This window comes from Haplochromis burtoni, unplaced genomic scaffold (assembly GCF_018398535.1).
Source record: "Haplochromis burtoni strain Fernald_Lab_line unplaced genomic scaffold, NCSU_Asbu1 Contig_200, whole genome shotgun sequence".
NCBI lineage: Eukaryota > Metazoa > Chordata > Actinopteri > Cichliformes > Cichlidae > Haplochromis > Haplochromis burtoni.
In genome coordinates this window covers 859911-873963 of record NW_024582561.1, presented here as the reverse complement: position 1 = coordinate 873963, position 14053 = coordinate 859911, and the positions used below count along the sequence as shown (strand labels likewise).

General features: G+C 42.4%; 2 protein-coding genes across 3 annotated transcripts in view; one reads left to right on the top strand and one right to left on the bottom strand.

Annotated features, from left to right (window-relative positions):
* Positions 1-10418, top strand: part of med30 (mediator complex subunit 30) — a gene marked incomplete at its 5' end in the record, with an annotated part of 50836 nt that extends 40418 nt beyond the window's left edge. The window contains 2 exon segments of one of the 2 annotated variants that reach the window (XM_014338082.2): positions 1910-1993; positions 2817-10418. In XM_014338082.2, the coding sequence (XP_014193568.1) occupies positions 1910-1993; positions 2817-2888 (156 nt within the window). 2 annotated transcript variants of the gene reach the window in all.
* ext1b (exostosin glycosyltransferase 1b) overlaps positions 10096-14053 on the bottom strand; it is a 127888-nt gene continuing 123930 nt past the window's right edge. The window contains exon 11 of the mRNA XM_042226201.1: positions 10096-12796. Within this exon, the coding sequence (XP_042082135.1) occupies positions 12611-12796 (186 nt within the window). The 3' untranslated portion in view covers positions 10096-12610. The remainder of the gene's footprint in view (positions 12797-14053) is intronic.

The window sequence follows — 14053 nt, the reverse complement described above, 5'->3', positions numbered from 1 at the left end:
TTCTCAGGTTTTCTGCCAGTATATTTTCAGCCCGGTGGCTCACTCGGCTTAAACCGACGCCCTGCTGGGTCTAAGCCAGGGGTAGGCAACGCCAGGCCTCGAGTGCCGGTGTCCTGCAGGTTTTAGATCACACCCTGGGTTAACACACCTGAATCAAATGATTAGTTCATTACCAGGCCTCTGGAGAACTTCAAGAAATGCTGAGGAGTCGTTTAGCCCTTTAAATCAGCTGTGATGGATCATGGACACATCTAAAACCTCCAGGACACCGGCACTCGAGGCCTGGAGTTGTCCACCCCTGGTCTAAGCAATGGGCAGTTTGTATTTTGAATATGTTTTTTGACATCAGCTACTAACCTTACATTTCCTAATGTATTTTATTCAATTCTTCACTTAATGCGGTTGATTATGAATTGTTCAGCTGACAGTTATAATCACCACTTGAGCAGCTGTACATCTGAAGTCTGAATTAGAGAGAGCAGCACCTACACAGCTCTTCTGTTTCCACAGGCTACACCGTATAGTGTGGAGTTGTAGTGACTTAACAGCTTTTCAGGTGAAAAACAAGCTTCTTATTCTGCGCAGCTCAGGAAACATGCAGTTGCATTTAGTGCTGATTTTTCTCCACAATCCAGGACGAATTCTCACAATCAGATGTTGATTACCTACACCACTCAGCTTCACAAAGGAACTGATTCTAATTAGTAAATGTGAGCATGTTAATACACTAAAGTAAGATGTTGAACAAGGTAAAAGTGATGCCTGCTAGATATTGGCACTGTTTTTCTTAGCAATAAGATTAAAACCACCAAAATGTTTAAGTACAGCAAGGATCTTTTTTTAACCAGTTTATGACAGACGGGGATTAAATGGTTCATTGTTGGAGACAATCTTCAGCTGCAGAGCAATGCACATTTTTTATTTTGCCGATCATTTATAGCAGCAGGATGGTGGATGAACGATTGACTCGAATTAACCCTCTAGGGTTTCACCACACACAAACAACCAGAAAAGCTCTCAGCTGTACTTTTGTTTGTCAGAGGCCAAGTTTGAAGAAACAAAACACTTTATTTCATTGAAAAATGAATAAAATATTGGAAATTCACTTTCTACCATTTAAATTATTGATAATGTTATTTTGAGTTTACCGAAGCATGGCGTGCTTAAAAAAATTATATCCGCAACCTGCTTGTGTCTTACGGTGCAGATTTTTGGAGGAACCAGTTAAATACAAACTAAGCCCCTCGAGGGTTAAAGCGGGTTGTTTATCTTAATTAAGGAACAAGCTGCACATTGCCACCATGTGACTCATTTTGTAGGAACAATTGAGCCCTGTAGAACGGAGGAATAAGTGACGTAATCCTGCGCCTTTTACCGTGACGTTTTTCTAAACCACTCCCAAATCTGGCAGTGATTTTTGACACCAGCCCAAGTATCAGCAGTGTCCCCACTAAAAGCCTTTCCCAGTCAAAAGTTGTGTGTGCGTATTTTAACATTTTATTTGCCTTCAGAATAACTGACTAATACTAATTTTGAAAATATTTGTCGAGCCAGACTTTGGGGTTAGAACCTGCTTGTTTTCTAATGGGAGCGGCAAAGTGGCAGCGTCATTAGGAGCGAGATCACATCTGGAATTTATTTTTCTTCAGTAGCGTTTGTTAAGTAATTTATGTTACAAGGATTTACAGTGTTATAGTAAATGGTATGAATCAGTGTTTGTGTTGTTGTGGGTAGTAGCTGCAAACAAATCTGTAATTATTTGTGTGTGTATATAATTGCTTTGTTGGTTTTACACTGTTTAAGCAGGCCTTTTTTTTCAGTAACCAAACTGCTCTCACATTTGTAGTTATTATTGCTTTTGTATCTAAAACGTGCTTTTTCCCGTCTCTTTTCTATGTTTTTCCTACAGAAGCTGAAGCAGAAGAACCAGCACCTGAAACAGATCATGGACCAACTCCGCAACCTCATCTGGGAGATCAACTCCATGCTGGCTGTCAGGAGCTGAGCCACACACACAAACACACGTGTACAAGGTGCAATCAGAAAGTTTAGAGACGGTATCTATAAAATCTTTAAAAGTAAAGTAGTCTTTACGACAGGCTGCATCTCATCCACAGCTTCCAAATAACAGCTGTTGCTTAATATGAAGCTCATTTTGTGAGCAAGGATGATCTAAGCAAACAGCTTGTAGGGACTTACTTGTTCAGCAACAACACGAGGCATAGGGTGGGTAGTGGGTGTGTCAGTGTGGCCAAAGAACCTGTGCAATGTCACCACGAACCACCGAGCTGCCGTCGTGCCAAAGTTTGTGTTGGTTGAATCTTCTCCCTCAGGACGTTGCTGCAGACCTCATTGACAGTTTGACACTGTGGATGAATTCACAGTGCACACACTGAATGTTGAAGAAAACAATGCAAAGCATGCTCTTTGTTCTGCACTTCATGCTTTGGCACTTTAGGTTCTTCTCCTGCAAAAACAACCTGTTTAGTTGTTAAGGCAAAGCAAAACAGCCAACTAAAATCGATGATCTGCGAGACAGATTTTGGCTCATTCTGGAGTCTGTTGATAGATCTGCTTGCAGACTCTGAGACACTGTGCCTGTTTCACGGCATAAATGTGCACCTGCACGTGGATACAAAAATATCAATGACCCCTGACTCACAAAAGTTAATTCAATCACCCGTTCACATTCACATAATCAATGTCTCAGTCGATTCTTTCTCTTTTGATTGCACCTTGTATGTAGGACATCCACAGGTACACATGGACTACAGATAATGGATTGGTGATGGGTTCTTAAACTGGATCTATGACAGGTTACCACAGACTGGCTGAAGCAGTGCTTCACAGAAGGAATTGGTACTCTAGCAATATCAAAAGGCTTCTAAAAGAAGACATTAAAGAACAGAGGATACACGAGAGGAGACAAATGAGGGCAAGACATCCCATGGAGGAGCCAGGGGATGGAGGGCACCGGTGTCATCAGCATGGCAGAAAAGATTCTGTCTACCTCGACATTCAACATTACAATCAGCATTTTTTTTTCCTTCTCAGTTAATCTGAAGAGTTAATGTTTTATCTGTCTGTAGCTGCTAGCTCAATAGAGGGTTTATGCCTGTAGAGAAATTGATATATTCTATTTAATCCTTATATTCTGTTACATGCCTATGTTACAAATGTATATTGTACTTGAGAACTTCAATAAGAAAAAACACTGTGGCAAAACCACGAGTCTTATTGTGAATATGTTGATCTTTTTAAAGTGGATGTTAGCTTGTATTTTAATCCAACCGATTATCTGGTTCCAATTTTCATTTTCTTGTAAGTAATGGGGACAACACATGTTCAAGAACATTAGTATGCCAAGTGTACAAACAAGATTTTAGTAAAACAGCTTATTTACATCCGTAATCCTATAACAACTGAACTAAATCTTCCTGTGATTTTATTTTTTGAATCACTCTTTTTTTTTTGGTTTATTTAATCTGTATTTTCATTAAGCATTTCCCACAGTGTTGCTGTTTTAACGCTGAGGGAAGCACAACTGAAGGTTACTAATGGACCCTCATCATACTCTCTGATGGTAAATTCATTTGTGTGCTTCTGCTGGACCTCAGTACAGCATTTGATACCAGTTTGTGGATGTAAATGAGGAATCTTTCTCACACAGCGAGTCATGGAGTTCCTCAGGGTTCTGTGCTGGGACCTTTAATTTTTATATTGTACATACTTCTCTTAAGTGGTAGTATTACAAAACACAACATCCATTTTCATGGCTAATCAGATGAATCCCAGCTTTATTTATCCATGCAGTCACTCAAATCAGTTGGTTAAACTAAACTAAAGGCATTTCTTAAAGGCCTGGGTGAGCTCTAATTTCCTGCATTGTTGAAGTCAGCCCCAGCTGCCATGGAGTAAGAGGCAGGATACACTGCCTGTAGGGCTGTCACAGAGAGACAGACAGCCATTCACACCTGTAGGTAATTTAGAACCACCAGTTAACCTAATCCCACAAACTGCATGTCTTTGAACTGGGTGAGGAAGCCAGAGCACAGACAACTTGACGTAGGAAGGCCCCGGCCAGATGGTGGATTTGAACCCAGTACCTTCTTACTGTGAGGCAACAGCGCTAACCACCTTTACAGTTCAGACAAGAGTGAGGTCATTATATTTGGCCCTAAAACCTTAGAAATATGGTGTATGTAATAAGATGCTTGCTATGGATAGCATTACCTTTGCCTCCAGTAATCAGGAGATGTCATTCAATACATATATAACAAGTATGTAAGACTGCTTTCTTTCATCTGCACTGTTTTGCCCAGTTTCACTGGCTCCCTGTTAAATCCAGGATTGAATTTAAAATCCTTCTTATCACATACAAAGTCTTAAATAATCAAACCCTGTTGAATCTCAAAGATCTCTTAGTATGATGAGATCTTCCAGGAGACCACTCTCAGCTCTTAGGTCACCAGTTCATCAAAGGTTTAACACAGAAAAAGGAATTATTCACACCTAAAGCTGATTAAGATTCACCAGTTAACCTAACATACATGTGAGGAAACTAAAGGGAATCACGCAGAAACAGGAAGAACATCGAAGCACATAGAAATGACCCGGTCGACCAGTGGAATCAAACTTGGGACCTTCTTGCTGTGAGGCGGCAGTGCTAACCGCTGCATCCTTTGCCTGTCATTAGGAGGAATGCAGATCCAAAGGCACTTAGGCATTTGCTTCACTTATCAGACCCGGAGGCTACATCACTTCTTTTTATATGCAGTCTGGTCCAATCACTGGACCGCAGCGTGCTTTTACTGTGCGTGAGTGTGTCTTTATTGAAGACAGAATTTCTCCTCTTCATAAAAGTCCAGTTGATATTTCAAATCATCTGGTGTATTATTACAGGTGAGGCCAATTATAGCTCATCTACCCACTGTTGGAAAAATGTCACTCAATATAACTACATCTTAGGTAAAGGTCAGCTGTCAGTAACTCTAAACCAGAGGTCTCAAACAAAAGGCCCAGGGACCAGAATCAGCCCGTATAAGAGTCCAATCCGGCCCTCTGCACGTGCGCACATCTTTGGAAAATGCGAACAAGGGCATAAATTTTAGTGTTTTAACTCAATTACAGTATTTCTTACAGTGCTGATAGATTTTTTTTTTCCCATTCTGGTAATAGAGCAGCATTTTTGCGAAGTTGAAATTGCACTTCTTTTTCTTTTCTTACAATATCTCAGTGTAATTTGATTTCGTTAAACTTCTTTACGCTGACTGAAAGGGGAGTTTCACTGTTCCGGCCCACTTAAGATCACAGTGAGCTGTATGTAAAACAAGTTTAACATCACCACTCTTAAAAAAAATCATGCAGCTCGTTTTTCGTTAATTCGCTCCAAAGAGTTTGGAAATAACAAAAATATCCGCAAAGCTGCACCAGGAAAATAACAAAAACACCGGTTGTGATTGGAATCGAATCAAAGCTGCATTCACCCTGCTGAATCTCCCACAAAGTCCATAAAAGAATTCCTCATTTTAATAAGCTTTAAGTCATTAATGACATGTGCTTCAAACGCACGTTTCAGCCTGAACACCATCTGCTTGTGACTCCAAACATGTTTGCACATGTCTCAATCTCTCATAAATATTAGAGAAGATAAGAGCCATTTCATATAATGTGGGTTTTTCTTCTTAGAAGCTTAAAGCACGTCACTCTTAAAAACTTTCGGCCAATTAGAAGTGATTTCTTACTGTGAGATGCTTGATAAATAAAGGCCCTGCTCTGATAAGAGGAGCGCCAGATCAACTCGTCAGAGCTTTTTGGTCTCTGTTGGTGTCCTGTGATTCCAGCCTCAGTTTAAAAAAGCCTCATTTATAGATCAGAAAAGAAAGAAGCAGTGAGAAGAACTCACAAAGGGCCTTATTCAACCAAACATGAAACATGAGCTTAAATCTGAGTACATGTTCGTGGCAACAAATCCACACACACACACGCACAAATACGGCACTGCTGTCAGGTCACAGATATGCATGAGAATATCAGTGCCTGATATGGGTGCTTTTAATAATTCAGAACAAAGCTGGGGTCGTATCTTAGATGTGTTATGAGGCTATTGTCCTCAGGGAGACGCAGAAGGACAGATGCAGCTTTGGAGCAGTGAGAAGGCTTTCAGCATTGTGGGGGGAAATCAATGCTCTGAGTAGTGACTAATAAACCCCTCCTCAGTGGTCTAATACTGGGGTGGTTATTATATCGCAGAGGGCAACGCAGCATCGAGGGACTATTATTACTGTACAAATGGAGTGTGTTCACATTCAGCTGAGGCAGAGGTCAGGGGCTGAGTACTTGTCCGTGCACACTCTGTCACAGATGATGAAATTAATAAAAAAAAATGTGCAGGGTTGCACTCGGCTGTTGACAACGTGTGCACAAAAGCAAGCACAAACAAATCATCAGTGTTGTTGCAGCGTCTGTTCGGGAAAAAGTAATCCTCAGACACTGGGACATGTAATATCCTTTATTACGTCCTTCCTGTCTGGAAGATGAAAAGTAAATCTTTTTGTCTTCCAGAGGAATTAAAGCATCGAGGTGCTGCTAATCAAAATGACTTGACTAACTGTGAGCACCTCTGTAAAAGAAGTTTTGGAAGTTTGCGGGTCTAAAGCATTCAGGTGTGTGTTAACACAACACCACAGGATTCCCAGTGGAGGTTCCAGCAAATTCACCCCAAGGTCAGACCGTACAATGCTGAGAGACAACAAAAGCTACAGGCCTCAGTGAACATGTTAGATGCTAAGGTCATGACAGTACAATTCAAAAAAGTATGGCTAGTTTGGAAGGGTTCTCTCTAAAATGACGTCATTTGGAAAGACAAGACTTAAATGGAGCCGTTTGGCCCCAAAGCACAGCATTGTCAGTAGTTAAAGCCAAAGAACATATCAGCACAAACACCTCATATAAGCTGTGAAGCACTGAGGTGGAGAGCTGATGATCTGGGCACCTTTACAGCCACTGAGTCGACCATGAACTCCTCTGTATCCCACAGCGATCCACAGTCGAAGTTGAGGCGATCCTTCCCGACAGTTTTGTCCAAATTGTGTAAAGTAACAGGACAATGGGCCCAAACACAGCATGGAATCTACAACAGAACAGTCTTGATGTGTGCTCAATCATCCAGGTAAGGAAATCCCCCCAAAATGAACAGAATCAACTTTTTGGGTACAAAAGAACAGCTCAAAAAGAAAATCAAGGAGTTGCAATGGTCCAAAGTCCAGATGTCAACCCGAATGAAATGCTGTGGTTGGCCCTTTAGAGAGCTGCGCATAAACAAAAGTAAACCTCAGAGAACTAAACTGCATACGGTCCTGTGAAAACTGCACACGACTCTATTTGGGTTTTCAACTGTAGATGGATGACATATTAAAGAAAAACCCAACGTTTCCTTCTTTCCACTTCCACTCAAAAAGGTCAAGGATCACTGAAAATGTCATATCATTTTCAGTGGATTTGATACTGATCCACAGCCATTTCATTTCTTCCGTGGTGCCTTTGGGGACCCACCCCACATTTCAAAATGTTTTAAGACTGAACTTTGCTTAGCTTAATGAGCAGAAGTTGGGATACATTCCTCTGGAAGAAATTTGTGAGGAATTTCTTGTGTTAGCCCACATCTGTGGCTCAAACTTTAGACTCGGCTATTTTGTGGTACGTTTTGGATCACGCCGTATTGGCATTGTTTCTCCCAAGTCCCGGGAATTTAACTGGTGCAATGAACATTCATTCAAAAAATAATCCCATATTTTTTGTGTAGGCCATAAATTATAGGTTACATTTTTTCTTTATGTACTATTCTCTGGCTGATTGAAGTGTTTCGTCATAGGGTAAAGGTGACCACTCAGAACAGCTTTGTATTGATTCAGAGTGACTCTTCCAGTATAAAATACAGGATTATGCTTAGTTAAGCCTTATTGTTACATTTGGATACCATGGATAAAGACTGATGCTTTTTTAACCCCAACTTTGCTTGAAGGAGCCTGTAGGGAGGAGTCAGCACCTCGTGTAACTGGAAAAGTAGAACCTCGGTATAATATAAGCTATCAGATCTTCTTCATAGGAGGCTTTTCGAAATAATTTGTCACCATTTTGTGCGCTCGCTTGAGGTCCAGGATGAGCTGCCTGGCCTCTGTTGGGTTTTGGTTTGTGCTTCAGGCTCTGGTGGAGGCCTTCTTCTACGTTTCTAGTTGGTGCCCACTGCATTTTGGTCTTTGCTGTAGGTTGTGGCCACTCTGGAATTCTGGGTTCATGTGGGTTCATCACCACTGTGTGTTTTGGTGTTGAGTCTGGTGATTTGGGTGGCCTTGGTGGGAGTGGAACCACCATACTGCCAGTTTCTAGTTCCTTATCTGTCCTTGCTTGAGTTTCTGGTATGTGGATCTCATTGTGTTGCATTTTGCCCTCTGTGATAGTAGATAGTTCAACCATCATGGTTGTCGGAGGCGTTGGCATTGGTTGACATTTCAGTTTGCTGCCTCTTTCACCTACCGGATTGTGACAACTGTCAACACTTTCCTACTTATATCCAGTTTTTCCTAATAGCCTCACACATTTTTTCTCTTTTAGTACATGTCATTTGCTTAGTCTGTCATGTACTGTATGCTTTTCCCTGTTGCACTTGCAGGTGAAGATTTGGAAACAGAACTGGTCCATGTGAGGCAAATCATCACGTTCTTTAAAGCAAAATTAAAAAGGAAACAAAAATAAAGGCACAGAGATGCAGTTACCATCAAATATGAGTTTATTTTTTTATAAATCATTCTTACAAAATTGGAATTTATTCTATTTAATCTGTGACCTCTATAAAAGTCTTCTCTTAATTACAAGGTAGGAGGGAGGAGAAGGCATCAGGACAGCTGGGCTTGACCAAGTCCTTACAGATCAACAGACACTACTGCTGATTGCTCGCATAATACAGTCAATCACTGATAAATAATCAGAAACAGGAAGTGGTCATGCGTTGTCGCCTTAGCAACAGTGTCCGAACACAACAATGAAAATGGGGCGTCAAAACAAGAGAATGGAAACTGTGACTCATCCAGTGTATGAAGGCAGGGATATGAGTCCTCCGCACATGGTGCTATTGCTGCCCGTCTACTGGAAATAACAAGTCTGGGACAGACAGTGCTCAGCATGTCAGGAACTCGCATGTTGATAAAAAGGCACAAATCAAATCGAGAGCAGACCAGTTTCCAGCGCACACGCCAACCGCCTGACACGTTTTGGGTAAACCTTCTTCCATCTGTGTTGAAGCTCAAGATGATAACTTGCATAATGTTTCCCTGATCAAATGACGGAGGCATTTTAAGGGGATACGAAGTTTAGTTGCTGTTTCTTTTCCGAGGGCCCCGACTCACATCCATCACACTCTGACTGAGCTCTGGAATTGAAAGACTGTAGATACACTTCCGTTTCTGTTTTGCGAGCTACGACTTGAGCCCCAAGCTGCGACAAAGACAATTTAAACCACTGTGTCACAGCCTCAGACGCATTACTGTAATGCATGAGGGGAAGATGTTGCGGCAGAATGTGAAAATGTTTCCATCTGGTGCAGGAGAGAGAGGGCTGGGGGGCCCCAGCTGCTTATTATTTTCCACGTGTCAGTTGGCGTAGTCTTTATTGGGACTTTACAATTTCACTCCCGCAGAGAGCCAAGATGGAGCAGCCCAATCCAATTCTGGATCACTGGTGTATGCAATCTTTTCCAGGAGTTAAAACTCCACTACGGCGACTCTGGAAATGTTATCTCACTTGGGGAGCTCTGTATTAGAAAGAGTGTGATAGATGCTTCCCCTGGAAAACCGATGCAGAGTGCGACATAATACGAGCTGTATATCGGCATCTGTGTGGATTAATGTGCACAGCGTGTAGAAAATAAACTGAATAAATACCACTTACTCCCCTCAGCGACGCAGGATCGGTCTCAATGTTCTCGCCGCGTCATCTCAAATCGTACACAGTCTTGTTTTTTTTCCTTTTCAAAAAATAAATATGTCTATGTACAGTGCTGAGACCAGGGATTTGAAATAGGTGGTGGGTTGTTTTTTGTAGTGCGTGTGGATTATCTGCAAAGCTGGGGAATGTGGTTGTCTTGAGACGATCAACAACAGTAACTCTGACAATCAGACATAAAAGGCTTGATATGGATTGAAACAATATGACTCTTTTGAAGATGAAATAGAGGCCAGATGCAGACCGTGCGAGGAGCATGAGTTTCCCAGAATCGCAACGTATCGATGTTGTTACACTGACGACGAATCTCCCGGGAAACGACTCCAAGTTTCAAAGTTTCAGAGTACAAGCACAAACAGCGATATTCAAAACAGTGACATGATTGGGGCAAAAAAAAAAAAAACGAACAAAAAAACCAAAACAACACAAGTTAGTCCTGCTGGGTTTGATATGACTCGCGGAAACAGAGCAGCTCTGCTATAGTAGCATTTGGATATGGCACTTCAAAGCACGTCTGTCCCCTTTGTTGAAACAGCGACGGCTTTACGATACATTTTACATCAACTCTTTGTCAAGCGAAAATAAAAACAAAGTGTGAAGAAAGAAAAAAAAATGAATCTAAAGCAGCCACTGAATGTGTGACACTGATGTTGACGATGTCAGTGACAGCTAACTGATTAACACGCTGAGCAGCTTTGGCTGAGACATTATGCTGAATGCCTGTCTGACAGAAAAGGCCACTAAAAGCATGCTGCTTTCATTCAAGTGTCTGCAAACTAAATGTGTGACTGGACCGCCTGTGCTCCCGCCTGCACGCTGCATGCAGACCTAATGACAGCATATAGCAGCTCAGCTATGAGCCAGCCACCTTTATTTTTTCTTCCCCTGACAGCCTGTCTTTAAAAATGATCAATTAAAGGTCAAGATATCTAGTTATTTAAGCATTTTGATCTGGTTGTCCGATACCAATAAGATCATTTAAGGTGCAAAAAAGTGTCAGCCGTAGAAAAGACACCGAGCGTGGCCACCGTCTCTCTCACACACACACTGATGCAGGTGGTGTGTGCCAAGGGGGGAAAAGCTGTCATCCCAAGGATCGCATTAGACAGCAGGTCGTGTTTGCCGGTCACTGTTTTCGCAAACGCTATGCTCCATAATGTTCGGTGTTTCATCAACAGCGTGTCCCCTGGGAATAAAACAGCACTTCAAACGAAATACCTAATTGAAGCCTAAACGTATCTCTGCCTGACAAATGGAGGAGAAAACCTTTTGTCAATTTAATGGCTCCGAGGTCCTTGGATATGTCACGAGGGGGGGGGGGAATAAAAATAATCAGGGCGCCAGGAGATACACATAAAAGTGGCGATTACAATATTTCAACACAAGAGCATCTCAAACGGATGTAGGCAACGTGATGTGCAATAAACAACTTTAAAGGCAGACCCTGATGTCAGAATGGCACTGATGCGCTCAGCGTTAAAAATCTGTCCTCTGAAATGATGCTGGTCACCAAAGACCTGCTATGGCCTCCCCCTCCACAGTAAGGTTGGTGCTCAGAGACCATGCAGGAAGAGGGGTGGGAGGGAGAGAGAAGAGGGGGAGGAGAAAAAAAAAAAGTTTGGGTTAGAATGCAACGTTCTGCTCCATTTCATCCAGAAATGTTCATTTCGCTCATTCCAACGGAGGGAAAATGTACTCCGCTCGGGCTTATGGTTGGATGAGCCAACTTTTCAAGGGTCTGCACACACAACACACACACGGACAAGAGGGAGAGCAGAGAGTCTGAAGGGAGGGAGGGGATAAAAGATGATGAAAGTAAGTGGGGAAAAAAGATGAGAAAAGTACAACTGCTGTGGCGAGTACGAGAGGAAAATGGGACATGAAATGAGATGTTTTCCTAACTTATCTTTGTGATAACACGGGAGCAGATAGACCATTATAAAAGCCAGATCAACTCATAAAGGAAGGAGCCAAGGGCAGGAGACGCGGGGTGTTTGTCAACTGCTGAGAATATTAGGAAGTAATGGCTGCTAAAAAAAAAAAAAAGGACAGGTTGGACAATGTTTCTTTTTTGACTCTGAGCAAGAAAATATTCATGGGTTTACAAAGCAGGAGTTTGGTAATGAGTCCAGTATTATGTCCTGATCCAGAGTAGGGAAGGTTGCTTGGGACAACAGGTTGGGTTGCCAGGTTTGAGATCACAAACACCTTCCTGTCTTCTACCATCGCCCCGCACGTGTGCCGAAAGAGCAGGACAGACGATGTCGTCCTCGTCCGTGTCATACAAAAAATATTCTATCCAAGAGTTCTTGTCGTCAGTAGTGCGTGCTGCGTGTTTGCACATGTGTGAAACACAGTACTGTTTGGTAAGCCCGTCAGTTTGTGTACTCTCTTTGCTTTTTTCACACCCAAACGGCCTACGCTCGTTTCCCGTTTATCCCTTTCCTCATCGAGTCTTTCCAGCAGCGGCGCTCTGGTCATTGGCAATGTGCTGAGTGGAAGACAGACCTGTGTCTCTCCCTGTCCATCCCCCTGTACTCTGATGACTCCTAATCTCCACAGAGTCTCTTTCCCCCTGCGTAGGGTCTCCCCCGAGGGGGCGGCGGTCTTGTCAGAGCCTCTCGATGTCCCTGTATTTCTTGCGGAGGATAGAGACCTGGTCCTTAAACAGGACGGGGTCCAGTCTCATCTGGGAATGGACCAGTGGCATGGCGCCAAACCAGCTGGCGAACTTGTTCATGCAGGTCTGCCGCTGGGCGAAGTGGTCTGGGTCAGCCCAGCGAGAAGCCCTTGAAGACTGGAGGGAATGGAGAAGAGGAGGAAAAACAAAAAGAAGAAAAGTTAGAGTTTTCAATAACAGATGCAGATCCTGGGGGAAGATGAAAAAACTAATTACAAGTCGACTGTGTTTTGGAACAAAATCCAGTTTTGCAGATCTTTATAAAATATCAGTGGTAGCGTCTTAAAAGAGCCTCAGATGCTTTTCCTTAGTTTCTGTCATATGTATCCTGTTACAGCAGTGAATAATTATATTAAACATGGCCACATTTTCAAATAATGAGCTCAGAATACGTTCGGGTAATCCCTGTGAGCCAAAAGCATAGACGTCAAACTCCTCTAAATCCTATAAATGTGGAATATTTTAACTGTAAATCATTCCAAGCAAAGACGAAAAGTATGGAAATGACCGCAGTAGGACCCCTTTAAAACAATATTTTGCAAGTGTGCAAGAGTTTATGAGACCAAATCTATGATGTATGAGTGAGGCAGAGAAAGAAGGAACTACTTTACTTTTTCATTTTGCCACAGTTCATGTCATATGCATGAGCATGACCGAGGAGGGCTGCATTTCTCTTATGTCTGCATTATTCTATTATAGCAAGCATGGCGAATAAAGCCGGGATAATAATCTCATGTGGACATGCACGTTATATTTATACTATGCAGCGCTTGAAATGATCGGAGCCTTGAATTCCTCTTCTTAATGGTTGGCTGTAGCTCAGGAGGGAGAGCAGGTCATTGCTAATCGGGAAGTTTGTAGTGTAATCCCTGGCTGCTCCAGTCTGCTTCCCAAAGTGTCCTTGGGAAAGCCACTGAGTGTGAATGTTAGATTCACACTCAGTAGAAAAAAGTGAATGTGTGTCAAACGATGAATGAAACATGTTTTATAAAAGGGCTTCAAGTGCTCCAGCAGAGTAGGAAAGCACAATATGTGAACCGGTCCATTTAGTAATGACGCATATTTTGTCACCGGTATCCAGGCGGACTCCTGTATTTTTACATAAACCCTCCTCATAATAACAGGAAATAACAATAATACATAATAATACAATGAATTGCATTTATATAGCGCTTTTCGAGACCCTCAAAGCACTTTACAATTCAACTATTCATTCACTCTCACATTCACACACTGGTGGAGGCAAGCTGACAGAAGCGAGGCTGCCATATCGCGCCATCGGCCCCTCTGGCCATCAGTAGGCGGTAGGTGAAGTGTCTTGCCCAAGGACACAACAACTAAGACAGACAGAGCTGGGGATCAAACCGGCAACCT